The sequence below is a fragment of the Ictidomys tridecemlineatus genome, chromosome 8, assembly GCF_052094955.1.
Source record: "Ictidomys tridecemlineatus isolate mIctTri1 chromosome 8, mIctTri1.hap1, whole genome shotgun sequence".
NCBI classification, from domain to species: Eukaryota; Metazoa; Chordata; class Mammalia; order Rodentia; family Sciuridae; genus Ictidomys; species Ictidomys tridecemlineatus.
The window spans coordinates 36,391,082-36,415,275 of NC_135484.1; the positions used below are offsets into that span (position 1 = coordinate 36,391,082).

Here is a 24,194-nt window from a genome sequence, read left to right on the forward strand (position 1 = left end):
AGGCTTCTTGCAAGGGCTCCTTAAACTAGAAAAAAGAACTGCTTCTAAATCAAGCCATAATGAAAGAAAAAAAAATTGTGTTCATCCCCAAACTTGTTTTTCAACTAATTGTTTGAATAAGAATTGAAGAATTTCTTTTTAATTTCCATACAGTTGACTCACATGAGATATGTTACAATTAGTGTTTTATTAACATCTAATGTATTATTAAGCTTCTCTCTCTCTCTCTCTCTCTCTCTCTCTCTCTCTCTCTCACACACACACACACACACACACACACACACAGTATATCTAACCACATAATAAATAAGACACAGCATTGTGATCCAGATTTCTATACTCTTATTCAACTTCTCCCTTTAAAGTATTCATCAATTTGATTTTTTTCAATGTGTAAATTGCCCATGGAAATGACAGTAGGGCTGTCTTCTTTCATGTATCCCCGGTACAGTCTCCACTCCAGGGGGTGCCTGATACCACCAATCCCTCAGCTTCAGGAAATTCTGAGATATAAATCCAGTTGCTTCTCTGCATTCCTCACTACTGATTTATAATATGGTTTCCCGAATCTGCTGTTACCAGTTGGCCATCTGCTTTCTAGCTTCCTAAATGTTATAGCCCTGGTTTCTCCCATTCTTTGTCTTTGCATGTCCTTTCCTAATCTTTTGAGTTGATTTTCTGTTTTTAGTATAACTAAATACATGCATTCAGTTCACCACTTTAACTAAATTTTGATTTTCATCTCTCCACATCTCAATATTTTCCTCTCTAAATTGAGCAAGTTGGAAAGATTTTCTCTAAGGTAGATCACTTTTAAATATTCTAAGGGCATGAACTCTAAATAAAGTACTGCACAAGAAAACTTTTAAAAAGCAATTAAATTTACCTGAAAATTAATAGTGCATTCACCAGATCCTCCTCCACACTCTCTAAGGAACGAAGACTCAGTGCATCATCTAAAGCCTGTATCACTAGAGTCGATCTCAGGTTTTGTTGTTTAAAAAAAAGAAAAAAAATCAAGGAAGAAGAGAAGGGTGGGGGAAGTATTTACTTTTGAAGTATTCATAATGGCAGTCTCTCTAGCACAATGTCATTCAGTCGTTTTATAAAATTACTGTATCCCTAAGGTTTGCTGTATCCCAGTCCTAACCTATGTATTGAATGCAATAAGGAGAGAGAGGTCATTATTCAGTGTCACCAGTTTCACCAGATAGAGGACATAATCCTAAAGTGAATATTTTTTTTTCTCTTGAAGCAATTAGTGTACCTCCCAAAGAAATTATCTATTTACCAGGAGGGCCTAGAAATTAATTTCTTATATTAATAACTTAAAAAAATTTTGGTTTCTGTCTCTTCAAGCGGAGAGTAGAAGGGAAGAGAGGGGGAAACATGTTTGATATTGTCCCAGTTTTGTCTGCAGTCACTGTCCTTCCTTCAGTTCCACCTTGTCTCCTAGTCCCATAGAAGTCAGGAGACATGACAGGGTGCAAACTGTGCATTCTCCTCTTGACCTACCCCAGATTGTTCTCCCTCTGTATTCCAGTGGGGCCTGAAAAGTCAGAATTCAGAGAAAAAAATAAGACTTCCCATCAGATGGGACGCTGTCTGCACCCCAGTCCCACAAATCAGTGCATGCCACTTTGAGCAGGACTTTTCATCTCCAAATGGAATATTCTGTGTGGACTTCCCAGAGGGTGAGAAGCACTGGAAATCACTCCTTATAGATGCCATTTGACCTGAGGGAGAGATAATATTTGATAAATGACCAAATTGTGTGATGACTGGCACATCATGCAGAGCCTGGGCTTAGGGCCAATGACTGTTGTCAAGCAAATTTGACCCCTCTTATTGCATTTACAGCCATTCTTTGGTTAACTATGTTACATAGACCTTAAACATTCTCAAACCATGGAGAAATGCTGCCTTTCTGGCACTGGATAAAATGGCCAGGCATATCGACTGAGCTCTCTAACCCTTAATTGATAATGGCAACGAGTCGTGCCAATCATTCCGGAACTCCTCATCCCCATCTCAAGTAACCTCATGGATGAGGGCTGGCACAGCTCCCGCCTTTCAAACATTTCAGATACTGTTTCTCGCTTTTTGGCGAGGACTCTCAGTGATTCTGGAAGAAGACCAAGATATATCATGTTGTTGCTTTTCCAATACTGACTTTGCTTTGCTTTATACAAAATACCCTCTTTATTTGCTAAGTGTAGAAAAAAAATCTCCCCCTTCTTCTCATTTTTCCTTCTCATTGGGGGTTCAAGGTGATGTCAGGAATGCTATTAAGTGGCACCTTTTGAGATGGCATGCTAGACACATGGTAGTCAGATTCATTTCACTTGCACCTTAGTTAATGGGCTTTTTATGGTACACTTGCGTGCATAGAGCTTATGGCTCATTTCCTAAATTACCATTTGGAGGAGGGAAAAAACTCCCAGTACAGCATGACGTCCTGTTGTGTTTATTCAAGGATATTATTTAGAAAATTCGGCGTACTATTCATTTGATATCATTCATTAAGATATCAAAATCGAACCACCACATATTAATTTACAATTTCACACTGAGTAAAAACTCCACAGGAGAATTCATATAATAGGCAGCCCTCCCAGGTGTTTGCTTGTCACCCATAACAAGCGGTTATTACCCACTAATTCACATAGAAAACCTTAGAACCAAACTCAGCCCAGCCACAGTAACCTCTCCAATTATCCCACAAAGACAATCGATAAGTTTAGGTGGTTTCTTTTGCTTTTCTTGAACAAACTGAGGTTCAGTGGACTATAAGGCCCAAACAAAGTTATCATTCTTCTCACATGATCCCATTATGTCAAGGAAATAATGATCCTTCTCCTGTCTCCTCAGTCTCCCTCCCCCAGAAAAATGTTTTATTAATGGAACAGGGAAAGACAAATGAAAAGGGTGGAGCTTCCACACCCACTTTGTGAAAAAGATCAGAAACAGCTGCCTGTGTTCCCAAAGAATCGAGCTGAGGATAGTGTCAGGGCTTGTTCTGACACATGAATGGATTCAGATTTGCCTCTCCTTATCTCCCTAATTGCTTCAGAGGATGTTTTCCTTTTATTTTTGACACTTATCAATATATTAGGTATAGGAAGTAGTAAAAATCTCTCCTACTTTCCCTCCTTCTTTCTCTTTTTATGAGGGAAAGAAGTCATGGATTTTTAAGTGATAATGAGATAAACAAGGGCTATGGTTGTGGCTCAGTGGTAGAGTGCTTGCCTAGCATGTGTGAGGCACAGGGTTCGAACATTTACACCACTTTAAAAAAAATTATATATATATATATTAGAAAAATAAAAATATATATATGTGTGTGTGTGTGTATATATATATATATATATATTTAGAGAGAGAGAGAGAGAGAGAGAGAGAGAGAGAGAGAGAGAGAGGGAGAAAGAGAAGCAGCAAGATTGATAGAGAAAATCAAAGAAATGGAAAATCCCAAGAACTGAGAGAAAATAGTGTTAGATAAAGAGAAGAGAATGAGACTAAGGACTGAAGGTCTGTTCACTGCATTTCAAAATGACAAAAGCAATTTGCCTAGAAAACTCTTTGTACCCAATAAGAAATCCAAGTGTGCAACAGATGGGCTGACTGCCTAATATTTGGACACCACAGGCCTTTTTAATTATTAATATTAATAATTAAACATCGATATGAAAAGACTGCACATATTTTCAACCATTTTCTTAATACATTAAGGCTTAGGTCAATAGAACTGGAATAAAGATGAAAAAGTCTTATGTAAGTTTATTCATTCAGCTCCATCAGACAAGAATTTATATCAAAAAACAAAACGAAAGGAACCTGAGTTGAGATAGAAGTCTCTAAAAACTGTGCTTAGAGTCCTTGAATTTTAAAAGGAAACAACATAGTCATAAATACCACTGAGAGTTGGTTTGACCAGATGTTCTCCATCTCTCCAAAGGGAGTATAAAGAAAAAATAAGCTAATGCTCTAAGGAGATGATTTAAGTTACATTGAGGAGAGATTTATCTTATAACAAGGTCTATGAAAAACTAAAATACAGTAATTAAGCAAGCCTTAAATGCCCCTCTGATGAGCTCTGAAATTGAGGTTAACCTTGCTTGGTTTGCATTTGCCCAGGAGTGTTCAGGAGTGGCAGGAGATGCTCTATGTGACTTCTTGGGCTTTTTTGACAAGGGATTAAACACCTGATATTGTATACCAGGGGTCCACTCAGTGGGAAAATTGTTTTTCCCTCTTTCATATTGCATGGTGTAAGGCTATTTCTCTTCATTCTTTTGGGTTGTGTTTCAGGTCTGAAATGTCTCAAGTGGATAGGTTTTGAAGCAGAATTTTTCAACTGGTGTTCAGGGCAATCTCTGTAGCTCAAGAGTAAATTTGTACTGAACTTTTCCACCTTCAATCTAACTACAACTTATCTGGCCTCATCCCTCTGTCGTCTCTATCTGGTGAAATCAAATGGGTATATAAATAGGATAATCTAAAAGTTTTCTGAGTACTTTCCATTTTCCTATTGTTAGATACGCATCTTAAAACAATGAACATGACTGTCATCACAATCATGATATTTGCATTTTTATTGAGACACAACCTAAATTTTTTGTTTACTTGTGCAAGTTGAAGCTATTGTAATAACTTTCTTATTTACCAACTACCATAGACAATGCCCAATATTTTAAAGAATAAAGTCATCTTTCTATTTCCTGCATACACTTGCAAACCGTATGCAGAAAATAGAAGGATGCAAATCATCTACTATGCTTTCTTATAGTTTTCACATGCTTCTCAATCACTCTCATGTCCTAATGTCACTCAGATTATCTAATTGTTTCAATTTGTCCCAAGAGTGGAAATTATGACTTTAAAACAATTAACAAAATTGACTCATCTATAAAGCATATACTGGTTCTAAATGAAAAATCTAGAAAGAAAGTGCTATAGATTAATATTTGTGTGTCTCCCCCACCCAAAATATAGATGTTAAAATGTTAATCCCTAATGTAATGAGACCACACTCATTCCTCTTGAGTGGAATCAGTGCACTTATGAAAGAGATTTGAGAGTGTTCCCTATCCCTCACACCTTCTGCCACAAGAGAATGGAACAAGAACAGGACTGTTATGAATAAGGAGGTGGGCCCTCACCCAACATTGAATCTGCTAGCATCTAGATTTTGGACTTCTCAGATTTTCTGTCAAAATTATATTTCCGTTGTTTATAAGCATTTTGTTTATAATATATTGTTACAGTAGCCCAACACACTAAGATGCAAAGCTATTAATAAAAATATAAATTAATATCACTTTAACATTTCTGCACAGTGCAACAGGGTTTCCTTGCATAACTTATTCATACTATGTGAGAAACTTATCGAATACACAGACTCTAGGACACTGCCACTGGTAGATCTTCAATGCAGAGGTCTGGGAGGAAACCCATCATCATCCAGGCTTGGGAACTGTTAACACTTGATTAGTCCAACACACACTGCCAAGTTTTAAATTCTAAAAAATCAGCAACTAAAAATGATACAGACAATACCATTAAGATTAAAATTTTTAAAAAATTGTTCTTTTTTCCCCTTGAATATACTATCTCCTTGACTTATCTTCTATTTTGAATTAGATCCTTAAAAAGTGAAAGAGACCTTCCTTTTACTGTGGGCTTAGATAGCAGAACAATCAACAATCAATTGAAATGTTTTCCTTCTCTTCCTGTTTGAATTCTTGCATGTTCCTGTGATTATGTACAATTTGAACTCTGGCTAGGAAGCAAGGTGATGACAGGTCATGAGGAGAACTAAGTCACCTAACATAGAGCCTGGTATAGAACTCAGAGGTGCAGATATTTACTTACTAGTTTGAGCTCAAGGAAAGCATTAAACTTCTGATTTCTTCAAACATAAATGCAGACTAAACAAACTTTGATTATCATGTTAATTAATGTGGTACATAAATTCATATTTCATCAATTTTCTGTAAAAGAATTCCAGTTTTCTACATTTTAGGTAACTTTCTAGTTGTACTGACTCCTATACATTGGAGATTCAGTGGTTTCTAACAACAATGGGAAAATGCCAGAAAGAAAAGACACTTAAAGTTTGACAAAGAGGTTGCCCTGTAGGTAGATAGGGTTGGAGAATTCTCCCAGCTATAAAGATTGGCTATGAATACTTTATATACAACCAGAGATTTGGAAAATTGTGCTCTGTATGTGTAATAAGAATTGTAATGCATTCTGCTATAATTTATTAGAAGAAGGAGGAGGAGGAGGAGGAGAAACAAAAACCAAGAAAAAAAAAGATTGTCTATGGACATAGTGGGCTATCACTTAATAATAGGATTTGGGCAGGAATTACAAATAGGTGAAAATGACAGCCCCGATGCCTTTGTTCATAGACAACAAGATCTTGGTCGTTGGTATGGGGTTCTAATTTCAAGGTTGGCAAGAGGCAAGCGACAGGAAGAGGGCCCAGCCAGACCCTTGCTTGGTAGATGTTATTAGAGGCCCCTGATTCTGGGTATGGTTGGCAGATGAAGAGCCCAGTAGTCAACACTGAGACTCCTGAATACCAAACTTCATCAGAAGAGAGGAATGTGGGTAGGGAGATGTGTTTGATTTCAGGATATGCCAAGATTGAAAGGGAGGATTTCCTCTTGGTGGAAAAAATCAGTGAGCCAAACTGGGAAAGACAGAGGCTGTGGAAGAAGTTCAGTGCTTACAAGACAAGATGCCAAGTGTATCTAAACATTCTAGAGAATGCTCTGCCAAAGGTATTCCTATCCCTTTTGGGAACAGCAGTAATTTTAAATGTCAGGAAAGAATATTAAATTCAGTGTGAAATTGTAAGTGGAAGAAAAATGTCAGAGCAGACTGAACCTATGTCCAAAAAATTATCTACACTTCATCAATTAATGCTAACATGGCAGATTACTTTACTTTTCTGGATGATGAGCTCATATATAGTCCTAACAATCTCTTCTTAATGATAGTTAGACACACTTCTACCCAAAATAGCTTTCCAAGTTTATATAGGATCAAGTCCAGACACTTCAGATGGCATTCAGTTATCTCTAGTTGACAGTTCCAACTTTTGCTTATTTCATCTTTTCATGGATTCTGTGTTGCAGCTACCCAAGTCTATTCTTCATTTCCTGAAGGAATTAAGAATTTTCACAACTCCACAGCTTTGCTTTGCCTGTCCCATTAACCAGAAAGATCACATTTGTTGCCTGTTCAAAGATATTTTATGTAGCACGGCAACAGCCTTCCATGATCCCCCAGTCAATAATAACTGCTTTTTCTTCTGTGTACCTGGATTTGTCTACTAAATTCTGTCTTGCAGTTAATTTGTCTGTATCCATTTCTTAGTTTATTTGAATCTTTGTCCAAGTCAACTAGAAACTGAGTTTCTCTGGTGAAGAAATTATTTTTATTCATTGTTATAATTCCAGTGCCTAGTACAGAGTTTTGCACCTGGAAAATAATCAGTAGACATTTTTTGAATTAAATAGCCATCTATGTATTCTTTTACATGAATGTAAAAGTTATATTCATTTTATTTAGTGTTTTAGGAAAGGTATAGATCTCATTTGAACAATAGGAGAAGTACTTTATTTTCTAATGAAGTACTTCAGTTTATCCTGATATTTCCTACAAATTGATGCTAAATACATATTTTAATCATTACACACTAAATATAACTTTTAAATATGTTTAAGTAATATTGCACTTACCCAAATAAACAGTTCTCCACTCCTAATGTAGTAGGCCATACTAATTTTTAAATGTGTAGCAGGTAAATTATATAAACCTAAAATTAAACTGTTGAAAATTGAGAAATTCTTTGCCTCTTTTCTCATGAAAGCTTCATTCTCCACATTTATTTGTGGTTTAACCCAGATTAAAAAGAGAACATTTTCCTCTTCCATGCTTAAAGTCTACTTTGGAAGTTTTTGGCTTGATTATGTTTGATTTCTTTAGTTAGAAAGCATATTGGAAGCAGTAAGGTGAACATCTTAGGAAAAATTTAAGTTTAACTAAAGCTATGTCTCTAGTCAACAAAGGTTCCACATTTGTGAGCGATGAGGGGATCCAGGTCTACTGGACTGAGCCATGGGACCTGGAATAGGGCAGGGACAACAATCAAATGACAGAGTATCTTGGTGACAATACAATTGACTCACTCTAGGGATATAAAGGCACCATTAAGAGCAAATGGCATATAATTAAAATCTTCTCTTCATTCAGATTTCCTCTGAAGATAAATTTTCTTTCATTTCATAATAGATTATAGATCCATCATCTGAACTCATATTTCAATTGCATTGTAAAATTGAAATGAAATAGATAAGTATTCACTAAGTTTGATTATTTACTAAGGTCTGAACTAAAGAGTGATTTAGAGAAAATTTCAGAATATTTAAAATGGTCACATTTATTTTATGTATGTTTTAAAAATGTATTCTCTCTGGAGAATTCTGCACAACTTGGAGGCAACAGCTATTACTGGGAAGTTTTTCTTACTCATATCTTCCAGCTGGGTGGAACAAAGTCTTAGGAAGAAAAAATTACATTTCTCAAGTTGGTAGATCATGCCAGAATAGCTAAATGAAAGGAGGGTAAATAGAAATTTTTGTTTATTTGTCTATCCCAGACTTGAAACTGGGAAAAAAATAAACAATTGGTTTAAAATTTTAAATAATAAATCCATCAGCTACAAAAACTGTATATGTCCCTAAACAAATAGTTCATAATCAAGATAACCTGAATGATGCTAATATATATGCTTTTTCTCCAAAGTAAGTCATCATTTTGAATGTATTTAATGAGTTAGGGTTCAATAATAAATGTTTATGATATATTAGTCTCTTTATCTAATTTTTAAAATTTGCTCTCTGTATTAATTCCAGAGGTCAGGATTGATATCCCTGTGTTAAAGAGGATGAGAGTAAGACCCATGACCAAGGCTTTACCACTTAACATGTGTGTGGAACCTGAGTTCACTCCAAGGGTGCTCTTTATCTAGCCTATGTTCCTTATACTGTAACCTAATACCTTCCCAGGAAAATCAGTCTTCGGATTTATTTAGTTTTCATATTATCTTCTTTATGATACTTCAGACTTACAATGGAGTAAATTTTCCCAGATTCAGCCATTATTTGGAAAAGAATGAATGAAATTCTATAAACAGAGAACTATAAATAAATCCCATTACTCTTTCTTATAAGCAGATTTTTAAAATATATAATCATATTTAAATTATGTTCATCTTGAATCAGACTTTTAATATCTTGTTTGATTAAAAATAGGAAAGGAGGCAAATCCAATTAATTGCTTGGTTCTTAAAATTCTTTCTTCAGAGATAGCACACCCTTCCTTTCTCACCACCATTCCTTCTCAGTGCACTAGGTAACTCCTCTTTATCTCTAGTCTAACAAAGAAACTGAGTTCCCTGGATATTTATCCTCATTTCCTTGTCATGTTTCTAAGCCTGAACAATCTCAAATAATCCTTTCCATTTATAAACCTTCTGTAATCATGATAACCTCCTCAAGATCTCTATTTTTGTGTAAGAATCTCAAAATAAGATGTCAAAAACCAAAATTCTGATATTCATCTCTCATTTTATTTTCTATCTTTCCTTTTTTTTTTTTTTAACAGAAAGGAAAATATCAGTCTTCCAGCTTTTCAGGACAAAACTTCTAAGTATCCTTGATTGCTTTATTTCTCTGAGCCTCCACATCAAATCTTTGAATAGATCCTGTCATGTTGTCACCAAGATATGATTGGAACTTGATGATAACTAAGCCATCATCACTTACTGCATGAATTATTATCAATAGCCTCCGAACTAGTTTCCTTGATTCTTTTAATCTTGTCAACCAGGTCCCCGCCACCACCACCCTTTGTTCTCACAAAGCAGTCAAAGCAGATCTTCTGAAATAAATTTTTTTTTAATTTATTCCTCTGTTCGAACCCCTCCAGTGACCCCTCCATTGCTCTCAAAATGGCCCACAAGGACTGTGTGTTCTGGTTCTCTCTGACCTCATCTACACTCTCTCCACATTTTACTCTATCTTCAAAGTACCAAGCACAGTTCCTTCAACTAGCTGTGCCCTCTGATCTCTCCATGGCTTGCTCCTTCACATTCCCTAATGAAACATCCCTTCATCACAGAATCCTCCCCTGAGCACTTATGTATAAAATAGCAGCCCTTCTCCTCTTCACTCCCCACCCCATTCCCAGTTTCACTTTTATTCTTTATGGTTTTCATGCTTGACAGAAGCTTATTTGTTCAATGAAGAAATGAAAATATATTTTAATAACAATTTAACAAGTGAATTATAAACTTATTTGTTCAATATCTCTCCCAATTCTAAGCTAAGTGCAGGACAGGAACGTCTTCTGCTGTCAGTACTCCCTCCCCAGCTCCTGGAACACTGCCTGCCAGGCACAAGGTACTCAGTAAATGTTTAGTGAATGAATAAATGAAGGACAACCAGCGAGATAAACAGAGGATCAGAGTGTCTTGGAGTCTTCATCCAGAATGGCAAGGATCCTCACATGGCCAGAAAATGTAAACAATTTAGGAAGAGTATTTTCAAACAAAGGAATAATGTGAGGGGAATAAAAAGTGCAAAAACAGAAGTGGAGCTTTTTTTGTTGCTGCTGATGTTGTTTATTTTTATGACTTTATGTTAGAATGATACTTCAAGTCCAGGATCTCAAAAAGAGTTCTAAGCAAAATAACTTAGTTCATCCATTAGGGACTATTGTGTAAAATTAGCAACATAATGAAATTTTTCAGTCTTCTGGAAGTTATAATTTAACACAAACCACATTAGTTTCATAACTCTTCAAGAAATTGAACCAAGGTTCGTTCCAACTGACCCTTAATAGATAACACACAGATAAACTAAGAGTGCAAGAGCCTCTCAGTGGAAATGCATCTGGTAGTTCTTTCACTTGACTTTTAAAATTTTCAACAAGGCCTGGACACCACACCAAATTTTGTCCTTCATAAGCTTTGAGGTTCTAGTTGGAGTGTCAAATAACTACTTGGAGCCATGTCTCCAGTTTACAAAATGAGTATGGATCACACAGTTCCTATAGCACATAGATGTTATGAGGATGTAATAACATCTTTAAGACATGTGGTCAGAGAGTAAATCAGTATTCCTGGACATTATCCCTTGGTCTCCGTGCATGTATACATGACCGTAGAGAAGACAATCAGCAAGGGTTTCTACACCCTTGTCTGTAAAATCAAGTAGTCTGCCTACTTGATCTCCAAGATTTTCAAATTCTAAGAGGATATGCTACAAAGCCTTTGAAAACTGTAAAGTAACCTTGCAAATATAAAGTACTAGTATCTATGACAGCACTGTAAAAATGATATGATCTCCTACTTGTCTGTTTCAGGACAATTCTGCACTGGTGGCCTGATCCTGCTCACAACCTCCGCTCCAGAGTTAGCTAAAGGGATCAAGGGTGCCCATTCACTTATACTCCCACCAGCCCAAGATCAATAGTTTCTATGAATATCAAGATGGTGAACTCATAAATCCAGCTTACCATGGTCACTACACTAGTTTATTTGTGTAAGGAGAGCACTTTTCTGCAGGCCACTTCATTTTTATTCAGCAAATTATGTCAGTGATAAACAGCAGCTTCTTAAAAACCTTATAATTATCAACAGATTTAAATGCAGGAGATCAAAGCTTTTTACTTAACAGTGAATAATGCTGTTTATGACTCAGTTTCCTTATTTGAAAACAACTACAACAACAAAAGGAGATAATTTGCCAAGCCTTACAGAAGGGTTGTAAGGAAACAAATACTTCAAAGTCACCTTTGTGTTCTGAGGAACAAGAGTGTAAATGATGTTTTATCTCACAATCTATCAACCATAAATCTCTTTGAAATGTCTCCAATAACGTGATAATTGAAGCTCATTACTACTGGGAGTTATCTTATGATCTTAAAGCACATTCTAATCATGAAAAAAATTAACTTGTAAACAGCAGAGTTGGCAAGACAGGCAGTTATCCTACTCTGGCTGCTAAAATGGCTGTCTCATGCAAAACAAAGACCCTTTCAAATACACCTTCAACTTTTTATCTTTGAAAGGGCTTTCTTGATTTAAGTCCATCGTGAATCACAGAGGCAAATTCTTATGGTTTGCCTATTTATGTTGTTGAAATAATGCGGGGAGATGTTAACTTTGAAAATATAATAAATTCTGTGTTATACAATAAAGCCTCAGATGTTAATGTCTATTAAGACTGGCAGGGATTGCCATGGCTTGTGGCATCACCCACTGTGAACCTTTATAAAAGGCAGGGGCAATAGCAGATACTTCCCTGCTTATCTCTCCCTTATCTCTGAGGGTTCTTTTATGATTATTAAATAATAGAAAGTAATTAGTTCTACTAGATGACTACAGTCTTCAGTAAGCCAAATACTGTAGGCACATTCTAACAACAATGACCCCTGAAGTAGGACAACATTATTTTATTTTTGTTTTGTTTTAAGTTCATTTAAGTTATAAGGGTTATTCATTCCTTATGTAGTTACATATTAAAAAGAAACTTCTTTTTTGTTGTTGTTGTTTTGGGACAAATCTCCTTAAATGGAGACCATAACATCATAAACCTCTTGGAAACTTTTAGAATGGAAGCATGAGGGGTTTTGTTTCCTGTTCAAGAATTTAAATCTTTTTTTATTAACTGTCATGTTTATTAAGTGGCATTGTTTCTGGCCTTTCCAACCCAGCAGCCCCTGCCTTCCCTGCTCGCTCCATTCCCAACGCACCCCCAGGACTTTCACCACTTTCCTCCTGTGTTAATTTGCACACCTCACCTGCTCCCCTGTAATTGACCGTTGCTATGTGTGTGGTATTTGGAGGGGCAGGGAAAGAATAATGAGAGGAATGTCCGTGTCAGCTCCCTTTGACTGATACACAACCACTGGAGCTGGGTTTCTGCCCTCTCCTCAGAGTCAGTGAAACTACATAAGTAATCATCTTTCTGAACATTTTGAATCCCATCCAAAGAACCTGAAGTGCTTTATAAATATGATGCCCTTGACATTGGGTGCTACTCATTATTCACTTTCTGGAGAGGCAAAGTATTCTGTCTAAGGCCCCTCCTTTGAGGACATTCGGTGCTAGACCCTTTGACTTGCACATCTGGGAATGTGCACTGAGAAATCGCTACCACTCAGACTCTGGAAGTATCTTGGACTCACAAAGTCTGCGTGATTAAGCGGGTGAGCAGCAGACATCACCACCACCACCCTCCCCAGGCATTTCCCCTGATTAGCCTGAAATCCAGCCCATACTCTTAATGTGACTATTTTGGTCTGTGGGTTCATATTAGGTTCACAGATGAAAATAAGCAAAATTAAGATCCACAATTCCACTTGGAACCCAGAGAAAATTGAATTTCAACTCTAGAATAGTCTTTTGATCCTGCAATTACCAATATGGATTATCTGGGGATATAATTGAAATTGAACTATCTTAAGTGAATACAGTATGCAACTCATAAAATTATGATTATAGTCCACCAAATAATATGTTTTCCATTTTGTAAGTTTAAGAAAAGTATTTCAAAGTAAAGTGAAAGTTTATGACATGTATTCACCACTGAAATTCCCAAACTATTGTTTATGACAATCTTTATCCTGTATTAGAAATGGTCATCATATGTGCTGCAGGAAAGTTATTATCAAACATTATGTACTGGATATTTGCATTGATATCCAAAATGCATTTTCAGAGTCTACATCCTCAATCAATTATTCTTGGTATCATTTGCAATGTCTCAGGGATATTTGAAAGTCATGGAGCTAGAATATCTTTTCCAAAAACAGAGACAGACAACAAACAGTTATGAGTCAATGATGATTAACATTTTGACTAATCAAAGAGATTTCCGTTGATTTCCCCTCATTTACTTGTAGTGCCCATTCATTAATCTGGATGGAAAACAAAGAAAAATTTATTTATAAAGTAGAGTATAGCAACATGACATTATAGCTCCTCTTTATGGTGTGACAACCACTTTGGGTAAAGGGAAGGGAAAGAAATCTTTTTTTAATGTATTAGAGATTAATCAAACCTCATTGCCTTATTTCATGGTAAGTGGACCTTGTGACGATGAATGTGTTCATTAACCATCTGCTTTACTATAAAGTTAACTAAGTAAGTGTCTCTGAAAGGCCAAAACTGGCTTAAACTACTAACACTAGTTTATTGCTCCACTGGCACTAGCATGCCTCAACTCCAGGGAAGGCAGCACCGGACTGCTGCACTGCACAGTGAACACCTGGAATATATTCTCCAGAGTGAAAACAGCAGGGAACTGACCAGAAATAACCTCTCTCATATTATTGCTTCAATTAGACCAAAACAACTTTCCCTTTGAAAACTTAATAATAAACACTGCAGGTCATTCACTTGTTTTGAGCCCCTTTGGGAGAGAGGAGCAGATGTATCCCCTTAGCCAGCCCCCTTGCTGTCATAGAGACAAGAGGCACAAATCAGGACAGATATTGATTTTAATTGGAACCAACAGCACCTACATGCCATATTAATTTTCACATCTTCCTGCAAAAAAAAAAAAAAAAAAAAAAAGATTGGTTGCTGGTCCCGTCGGGTAGATTAGACAGAATGATATAATTAATGTATTCGTAGATTGAACAATACCTAAGCAAACTTAGTTATCTCTAAAATCCTTATTGTGTTCCAGAAGCATAGAAGAAAAATATACTTAAATATATCAAATTCTTGTTTGTAACCAGTGGATTTGCATTTTTCTTGATAACTTTCACTGGTCTGGGAATATAGCACAGACATAAAGAGAATTATAGGATTGAAAAGAAACTTCTGTAAACCTTGATTGACTCATCCTTCCCTCCATTCATTGATTAGAATTACACAATGAAATTGTTTCCATGCAAAACAAAATTGACCTTCAAACTTGACTTTTTTACCCTCACTCGGCCCTTACTGTCCTCTAACCGTGAAGGGAATGCCATTGTCTAAGAAAACACGGATCAAATTTCCCCTACCCCTCAGTTCTGTTCCCTGTAACACATTAATTCCACGCATGCTGGGAACTGCAGTGTGTTCTATAACTCTTCTATCATTTGCTATATAAAATTTCATTGGTTTCTGATGCCACTGACAAGTGCTCAGACTTTCCTGGGTTCTAAATACAAAGTCTGCTGAATTTATTAGAGTTCCCAAAATGCAGTACTGCAGATAATTCTCATCCATCTGACCTTTTTTTTTTTTTTTTCCAGAATACTGACCTGCCCATAGTTTATAATGAGGTTTAAGGAGTTAGGAAGTAAAAACAACTGATATCAACTCATAAATTTCCATAGTGACAAAAGAGTCAAGCTGGTAAAACTGCAATCATAGCTCTCACAGGGTGGTATCTGTGTGTGATTTAACTTCATTTGTTCACTTATTCAACCAATGTTTATTGAGAATTATTGTTTGAGTAGCAATGTGATAGGCATTGAGGAGGAAAAAAAGGGTAGAAACAAAGGTTTTTATTAGAGTTCTAGATTGCTGAGATGAGGTTGTGATTTGCATATAAACTTTTATTTAAAAGGTTTATCTGAAAGAAAAGAGAAAAAGTAATATGAGAACTTAAGGTGAGTTATTTTGTAAGAAAAAAAAAAATAAAAGTACTGATTTTTTTCTATCTACATCAAGAAAATCTATATTTTTAAATTTTGCTTAAATACAGAGACTTTTCCATTATATTTACTGACAAAGGACTATATTTAAAAGCAATGCATCCAGACAATGATATCTTTTAAATGATGCTTGTGGATTTAATGATAGGAAAATATATTTATGAAATTGAATAACACAGCTAAGGCTGAAGCCAATCCTAGACAAGATCTAGGACAAGTCCATTTCCACCACAACTGCAAGGAAGCACGCACAACCTTAGAAAACTCTGGGTGAAGTGAGTAATTCTGTGGAAGTGGTAACACTCATTGCTAACTTAACTATATTTGGAAATTGGGGCAATAAGTAGTTAGTCACATATGTGTGAGAAATTTTAGGGGAAAAATTTTTAAATAGTCTTAAATTATTTGCTTAAGTTATTAATTCTGTTGCATTTGTTATATAAATCAATTGGAGCTAAACAACAACCAAGAAAATAGGACTAAATGAATAGAACTAACAAAGTCAACAGGACTAAAATCTGAAAAACAGAACAGCAAGATAAAAAGCAGAGAGAGACGAGACTAAATTCAAGGGTTTCAATGCTATTTGATTGGTACAAAAAACAAAAAAGGAAAAAGTGATAATGATAACAGAAAAACAACAACCACAATTTACAGAACATCAACTAAGTGTTAGACATGGGGCTGGGTAGTTGACACACATTTGCTCCAAACTTGACACAACCCTGAAAGGTAGATGATAATAACCACATGAATAATGCCACATAGACATAGGAGGAAATAGAATTCAGAAAGATTAAGTGAATTTGTCAAAGACATTCTGTAGCATTGAAGTGTAGAACAACTCCACACTCTACCAAGCTCCTTCTAAAACATTTAGAAAACTACTATTTATTCATTGTTTTATTCAATCCATCAGTCATTGAACAAACTGGTGTGGAAGACAGACAAAAGTCCCTATCCTCAAGCATGGCTTTTCTAATTGGGAGAAGTAAAATTTGCGATATGTTATACAGTATAAGGTGGGGAAAAGCCCATGTTAATGGGTGTGGGGCACCTCCATGTTAATGGGTGTGGGGCCCTCATTCTTTTAAAATTTAGGTATTTTTAAAAAACATTTTTGAGAAGCATTGATGACACAGTACCCTGGTTATTCTCAAAACAAGCTATTCAGAAGCTGCCTTAGTGAGGGGGCAGGGGCTAAGGAAAGCTGTTTTGTAGTACAAAAATAGGCTACATGTGATTGGGTAGTTCTTTTTCATATTTGACGTTTAAACTATTAAAGAGGCTCCATAAAAGCAATTCATAGCCCTTTTTATCTCCCTCCATTTTTTTGTATTCCTTTTTTCTCTCACTCCACTGGTTTAAGTCGGTTTGGGGAGCTTGGCAAGATTTGTTTTTGCAATCGCTTCCTTGTTCACTAGGCAGGTTTTCCCAAGCTTGGATTTAAAAGACCCCCTGGAGAAGAACTACAAGACAAACACTAATTACCGTAACAATTTATTAAGGAAGATCTTTGATCTTTTCTCACCTACCCAGTTGTCTAGTTCTGCTTCTACTTCACAATTATAAAATGTGTTTACATAACTAATTAGCACAACAGATTGAGTTTTACTGGGTACATGATAATCAGCAGTCCAAATGGTTTGATCCCGTGATAAAAGAGGAAGTGTTCAGAATTAGCACTTCCTAAGAGATCCAAATGGGAGGAATATGGTAGAGTTCTCATAAAACAAAAGTTCTGAATGTTCCCAAATGGGACATTCTATTATAGTAAGCTTCAGCATTAAAACTTTTACTAAAGAATGTTTCATAAAAAAAATATGTAGATATCACAAATTCTGGGCTATTTTAAGAGAAAGAACATGCATTTAAAAAATGTGCTTTCTCCCTGTCAATTTGACATAAACTAATTTTATTTAAATATTTTAAAATTTATTTTTATTCGTGCATTATAATGACTCATAATAGTGGGATAAACTAATTTTACATAAAGAAAGAAAGCTGCCCTTTCACTTTGGTACGCTCACATTTGAGATGAAAAGTTGATACTTGCAAATAAATCTAATTGTGGGGATTAAAAAGTTTGAAATAAGTTTCTTTGTTATAACATAAAACACATATTATTAAGAATCATATTCACTTACAAAGAGATGGAATTTTCCTGCCTCACTGGCTATTTAGCACCTTCTACTATATATTTTGAACTCCAAAAATACTTTTCCTTGGAGAGAAGAGCCACATATTTTCAAGGGCAAGTGAATGTCTACATCAAAAGGTTTGAGTCAGAGTCAAAAACTCCAAATTTTTTCCTTTTCCAAGAGCAGGTGAGATATACACATTTTTGCCCATCCCCGATTTCTGAATATGAACTTCAGTTTATTCTTCTGAGAGGTTATTGTTCATGTACACTTGGAAAAACTCAGCTTTCTGTGACGAGAGAATGATAGAGACTGACGATTACAAAACGGTTTGACAACTTAAGTGCAAATGAATCAGAAACATGTGGATTAAATTTCCCTTGAAACACACATGATTTTTTAAAATTAGGAGGAAAGGGGCTTGGCAACAAACATTTCAGTTTTTGCCAAACCCAAAGCATTTGAAAAATAATCCAGATTGTGGTTGTGTGCTCTCCTCCATAGTCAATTCTCAATTTCCGTGTGTTGATATCTGAAGTTTCAGATTGCAAATTCAACATGAAGATACAGAAATACTTGAGCACATCTATTTTTACTACTTTCATTTTTTTTGTTATTTTATAAATTAAAATAATCATGCACAAATTGAATCAGGGAGGTGGAGAGGGATTCCTTGGTAGGGAACTGGCACATATTTCCAACATAAATGCAACAATCTTATTTTAATAAAAGGCAGAACATGGATATTTCACACATTTGGGGAAAGAAATGCATTCAGTAAAATGCTACTATATATGTTTGGACAATCAAGAATGTCAATGATTCTATATACCACTAGGAAACCTAGAAGAAGGCAGACTTGCAATAAGTAATTAATATTTATGCCATGGTCAATGTTACCTAGTGAAGAAAATGCTTTTAGGAATTCAAATTTTCATCTACAGTTTGTAGGATACAAATTATATTAATATTGGGCATTTTCCCTTAAATTTCCCTTCTTATGGTATAATCCAGTCAGTAAAAAAAATGTTCTATTTACACACAGTAAAACCTGCAATATTTTATTTTTAAATGTCCTAACTGCATAGACTTTTGGATTTGCATATGATAATATTTTAAAACCTTGACTATATAGACATGTAAAGAAAAGGAGAAGGGAGATGGAGGGACAGAGAGGGAAATTAAGGAAGAATGGAAGAAAGAGGAAAAAAGACTGAATTTCTAGATTTCTTTCAAAGGTAGTTTTGAGAGAGAGTAATTATAAAATAGTGCTAAATGTCCATGGAGTATTTAGGAACCTAATTATAATGTTAGCAAAGCTAACAATGACAACAGAAATAAATCTATGAGTGCTTATTTTGTTCCAAACACTATAATAAATGCTTTGCATGCATTACATGTTTTAATGTCAACATAGACTCCCAAGAAAAAGAATTATAGATTAATTAGCTCACTTAAGCTTATATGACCAGATTTGGGGTCTACTCCTCATTCTAGAGCCCAAACATTTCATCACTCTGTCTCCTGACATGTTTAGTAGTGATCCCACTTCAATCTAAGATTTGTTTATTCAAAAGCATCATTGCCAATTAGTGTATTAGTCCATTTCTATAGCCATAACAAAATACCCAAGGCTGGAAATTTTATAAGGAAAAGAAGTTTATGTAACTCACAATTTTGGATGCTGAAAGTGGAAGATTAGGTGATCCCATGTGTTCAGCCTCTCCAGAGGGTCCCCTTGGTTGCATAACAAAATGGTGGATGGCATCATGGTGGGAGCATGAGAGAGAGAGAGAGAGAGAGAGAGAGAGAGAGAGAGAGAGAGAGAGAGAGATTGATTACATGAGAAGACAGGAAGCCAGAGAGATTCAGGGACCAAGCTTACTGTTTTTACAACAACTCACTCTCAAGGCAACTAATCAGGCTCTTGTGAGAATTATAATAATCCTTTCCAAGTGTGGAACTCCCAATGACCTAACCATCTTACACTCATCCCCACCTCCTAAAGTTTCTACCACCTCAACATGAAGATGGATGAGGATGGAGATTCCAGCACACAAACTGATGAGGGATGTGCCCAAACCACATTCAAACCCAAACAACTAGGAAACCTCCATCTGAACCAGTTATGAGGTCAGCAACGTGTTCTCCTTGAGCATCCAGGAGGATCACTGAAGCAATTCTTATGCAGGTCAGTTGTCCTCTAATCTGAAAATAGAGACACTTTATTTAACAAACTTCTAATTGTCCAAAATCTGTTCTGTTTTTATAAATAGACACTTATCTATTAGGATACGCAAACTAAATTAATTGTCTTATATTGTGTCAGTAATAATAGAACCTCTTAACAGAAAACATTTTAAAAACAATATATATGTTAAAAATTAATTTACTCACACACTTTGAAAAAGTTGTTTTTAATAAATATTATGGGTGATATATGTTATTAATCTCCCATGAGAAGGAAATATGCATAGAATCTTTGAAGGTTCACATACAGGATCAGGTCAGTAAACTTCAAATGTATCCACAAATCAATAACATTTAAACTCATTGGTTTACTACTGAGCCACACCCACAGCCTTATTTATTTTATTTTATTTTTTTTAATTTTGAGATAGAGTCTTTCTAAGTTACCAATGTTGGCCAAGAGCTTGCCATCTTCCTACCTCAATCTCCAGAGAAGCTGGGATTACAGATGTGTGTCACTGTGCCCAGCTAAACTCTGTGTTTTAACATTAATTAAGCATTACTGTTTTCAAGTCATTGTACCAAGAACTAAAATAAGATTATGTTCCGCCCCTGGAAGTAGAGCCACTCATTTCTCCACATTGCACATGATGTAAGGATATGCTCCCAAGAATAAAAGAAATATTTCTTTACCCAAATTTCACCATGTTCTCACTAGAGTGTGAGACTTCGGTGCAACTCTTCACTACCTGAGTGTGGCCATTAACTACTTCCAAGTCAAATGGTCCATTTGCTGCTGCTTCTTACCTTAGCTCTCTCTTTATAACTCCAGACGTTTCAAATAACAGAAACAACCAGTTGGCAAAGTGCTAATAATATCAGGGAAAGAGTCAGAAAATGTATTTGCTAGGAAGTTGACAATCATTGTGAGACATTTCCTACAATTTTGACTTGTTTCATATACACCGCCGTCTTGGACATCTTGCTTTTATAGATAAGCAAGACCAACAAGTCATCACTCTCAGGGAGCCTACATTTCAGAGGCCTTAGCCAGCAGCCCTGCCCTCCACTCCATTTGCCTTGGCCATCACCAAAAAGACCCATAGGGTTAACTTTTAATGTTGTTAAAACTTTTAACGTTGCTTTGTTACATTACCAAGTATGACATTCGTATCATATTTTACTGAAAATAAAAACACTTGAACATAAACGTCAAGGTATCAAATCATCAACTGAGTTTTCTCTCAAGGACCCACAACAAGTAGAAGTAACTCACCAAGGGCACATTCTTCTTCCTTCTAGCAATATGAAAGAGAAGCCCCCTCAGAGCTGCCACCTGTGGGGTGTGGGATGGCCGGCCCCTTCTTCCACCCTCGGACGGACCGAAAGGCTCATTCCTGCCATAATGAAGAAGCTGATTGATGGATGTCACCTTTCCCACTGCTGACACTCTTATCTTTCTCAGCTTAGCAGTAACAGACATGACCTGCTCCCTACCAGCTGGTCTCTGTGTGAGGGGCCCCGTCCATCACTCCATCTCCCCACTCCATCTGTTCTCCCTCCTCCTCCCCCAAATTTCAACCCATATGCCTACTGGCAGCAACCAATATGTCTGTCTGTCAGTAGCTCTGTAATGAGACCAATTTATAAGGTCACATAATCCTGACTTCTCAGGAAGAAAAAAAAAACAAAAAAACTTCCCTGTCCCATTTTCTGAGAGAAAGTCACCTTCGCCTCTAGTTCTCATGACTGTGGGAGGTCATGTGCTAACCATCAAAAAGTAATTTAGAATTCATTTCGAATGGTCTCTTTCTACCATATTTCCTTTAAAAGGACCCCCTCCCTGTTTTTGCATGATTTGCCAATGTTCTTAGCTAAAAGTTGCAAAAATGGAAATATTGACCTTCAGAGAGGAAATTAGTGTCTAGAAACAATTTAGATTATTATATCAAATAGGAACCTTCTACTCCATTCCAGCAGTTTTATCAGTACCACTCCCCCTCACTAGTTTAGGAAGTTTATGCACAGGATTTCCAAGGACCTGCATGTTTGTGTAGCACAGCAGAATTTTCCCCAGGAACATTTTGTGCCTTCAGCGGACTAGTACAAATTAAATTCTGTGTTAGGCTAAGAGTACCTCATTATATTCTGTTGAATTCAAATAGCTGCAATCAAAATATTTGTAAGCAAAATGCGACTATTGAGTCTTATTTTATGATATCAGCTGTCATGAGCAGGGTATTACACTTATTTTCTACGAAACATGGTCCCTGATACCATTCCTTAGAGGCTGCACTCAGCAACTGTGAATTAATTATGATATACAGATGTTGTTCTGTGTTTAACAGGAGTAGCTGAAGACCAAACATCAAAGTGAGTTAAATCATTCCAGGACACCTAAACTTTGAGAATTATCCAATTTTGGTTTTCAGTCATTTAGAGAGGCCTACTGGCTGGTTAAAGAGCCCCTACAGGATAGAGACGATAGCTGCCTGGCTGTGAACTGTCCTCTTTCTCAATGGGAAAAAGTTCTTTCCTTTGGGATCTAGTCACAAACAGTGTCAGCCCATGAATCCTGAGCCTGTGCTTAGATTTAAGAGCTGGAAACATTGCTCTAATGCACCCTATACTGAGGGTTGATTTACTCTGTACTGAAAATTATGCTTGTGCCCGACAAAGATTATGTGCCAGCTGTCTTCCCAAATGTTATTGTATTTAATATTATAATTGGAATTTGAAGGATCACTTGAATCTTGAATCTTTTGTTGCTATCTGGCACTTAAAAAACATGATTAAGGGTTCCATTGAAGGTGTTCTGAGTCTGATGCCTACATGAACCTTCCTGTGTTCTGGGACTGATTGCTTAGGATTGCTGCTCAGTTCGGCGTTGATTTCCTGGCTGTGGTCACTTCCTCCAGCTCTCACCTCAACCTGCTGTCCTGCCATTAACAGTCTAACTCTGAACAAAAGGCAAGTTACTTGAAGAGGCAAGTGCCATTTGCCTTACCTAAATGTTTTACATTGTAAACGCAGCTCATTGCTCTTGTTTCTTTTTTTTTTATTATTATTATTTTATTCCTGACTCCTAGAGCTACAATTTTCTGCTGGTGAAATCATGGCTACTTCTTCAATTGATTCTAATATTAATTAAACTGTAGATCTGGTAGTCTAATATTTACTCTAGAATTTATACAAGGAAGCTTAATTCTAGTATTAAATATTGATTTGGGGGTTGAATATAACTTTCTCCTGCCACAGATAAAATATTCATCCTGCAGCAGATGAAGTAGAAAAATCGTGATGAAGTAGAAAAACCTTGGATCTTCCTTTTGCAATTAAGAAGCATTTGTTGATTTATGTACAATATAACAAAACCTAGAATTGGTGTCTTCAAACTCAAAGATGTTTTTAGTAACTAATATTCTTAATAAGAAAATGATTAAATGTACTTTGTTTAAAACTCAATATTTCAGTTTCTATGTTAAATTAAGTCCAGCATATATGTATTTTTTTTACAATATCATCAAGCTTTCAGAGTTTGTTTTAATAAAAATAATCTATTTTTCTTCACATATGTCATTTTTACCCGTCCATTAACAAAAAAAAGAGACTTGGGTTGATGGACCTATAGATCTATCAACATTATTTCACCTAATTTCTCTTTTGATTGACATTTGTAGAACAGCTGGCTAGGGCTTTTTTATGTAATAGTTGAGGAGCAAAATTGATCTATCTGAAACAGATTTGAAAGAAATTTAAACGACATATTCTAGTCAATAAAGTTTGGGTATAGTTAAATCTCATCATATTTTTAACGAAAATGGAATCTGCCTTCTTTATATTCTGAGACTATTTGTCATTGTGATAAAAAGAAATTTGGAGTAAAGGCTAGAGATAAAACTTTCCTTGCATCTCCTCTTTTATTTTAGTCGAGACAAGTGAACTGACAGGATTGTGAAGACCTGATGTGTACCCTTTTGAGTCTAACACTGAATAACTGAAGTATTCCGATTCACACAGGCCAAAACCATACATGAAAATGGTATCTCATAACCATAAAAGTAGTCAGTAAACTAGTTGGTTTCACCACAACTTCAGGGCACACAGCAGCTGCCTTGCTGTGCCATG

The 24,194-nt window shown here is 36.0% G+C and overlaps 1 protein-coding gene across 11 annotated transcripts; it reads right to left on the reverse strand.

Moving 5' to 3' along the window:
• Positions 1-319: 319 nt before the first annotated feature.
• LOC144366049 (uncharacterized) lies at positions 320-21,788 on the reverse strand. Of its 11 annotated transcripts, XM_078019228.1 has the most exons (5): positions 21,564-21,788; positions 21,343-21,463; positions 19,988-20,084; positions 19,550-19,613; positions 17,223-18,165 (listed from the first exon to the last, which is right to left on the reverse strand). In XM_078019228.1, exons 1-5 carry the CDS (start codon positions 21,614-21,616, stop codon positions 18,138-18,140), a joined length of 363 nt encoding a protein of 120 aa, XP_077875354.1. In that variant the 5' UTR covers positions 21,617-21,788; the 3' UTR covers positions 17,223-18,137. The 11 variants fall into 11 exon arrangements, 7 of the variants coding, with proteins under 7 accessions (XP_077875351.1, XP_077875349.1, XP_077875353.1 ...); XR_013424900.1 differs by lacking the exon at positions 17,223-18,165 and adding an exon at positions 320-1,736 and having other exon boundaries at positions 19,895-20,084; positions 21,343-21,786; XM_078019225.1 differs by lacking the exon at positions 17,223-18,165 and adding an exon at positions 320-1,736 and having other exon boundaries at positions 20,000-20,084; positions 21,343-21,784.
• Positions 21,789-24,194: the final 2,406 nt, after the last annotated feature.

Coding starts and splice junctions, on each gene's coding strand:
- LOC144366049 (XM_078019222.1), bottom strand. CDS start 21,549: ATGTCTGTTACTGCTAAGCTGAGAAAGATAAGAGTGTCAGCAGTGGGA. Junction 20,085..21,342: donor GGAAGAAGAATGTGCCCTTG/GTGAGTTACTTC, acceptor CTCTATTTTCAG/ATTAGAGGACAACTGACCTG. Junction 19,614..19,987: donor CATAACTGGTTCAGATGGAG/GTTTCCTAGTTG, acceptor TATGCAACCAAG/GGGACCCTCTGGAGAGGCTG.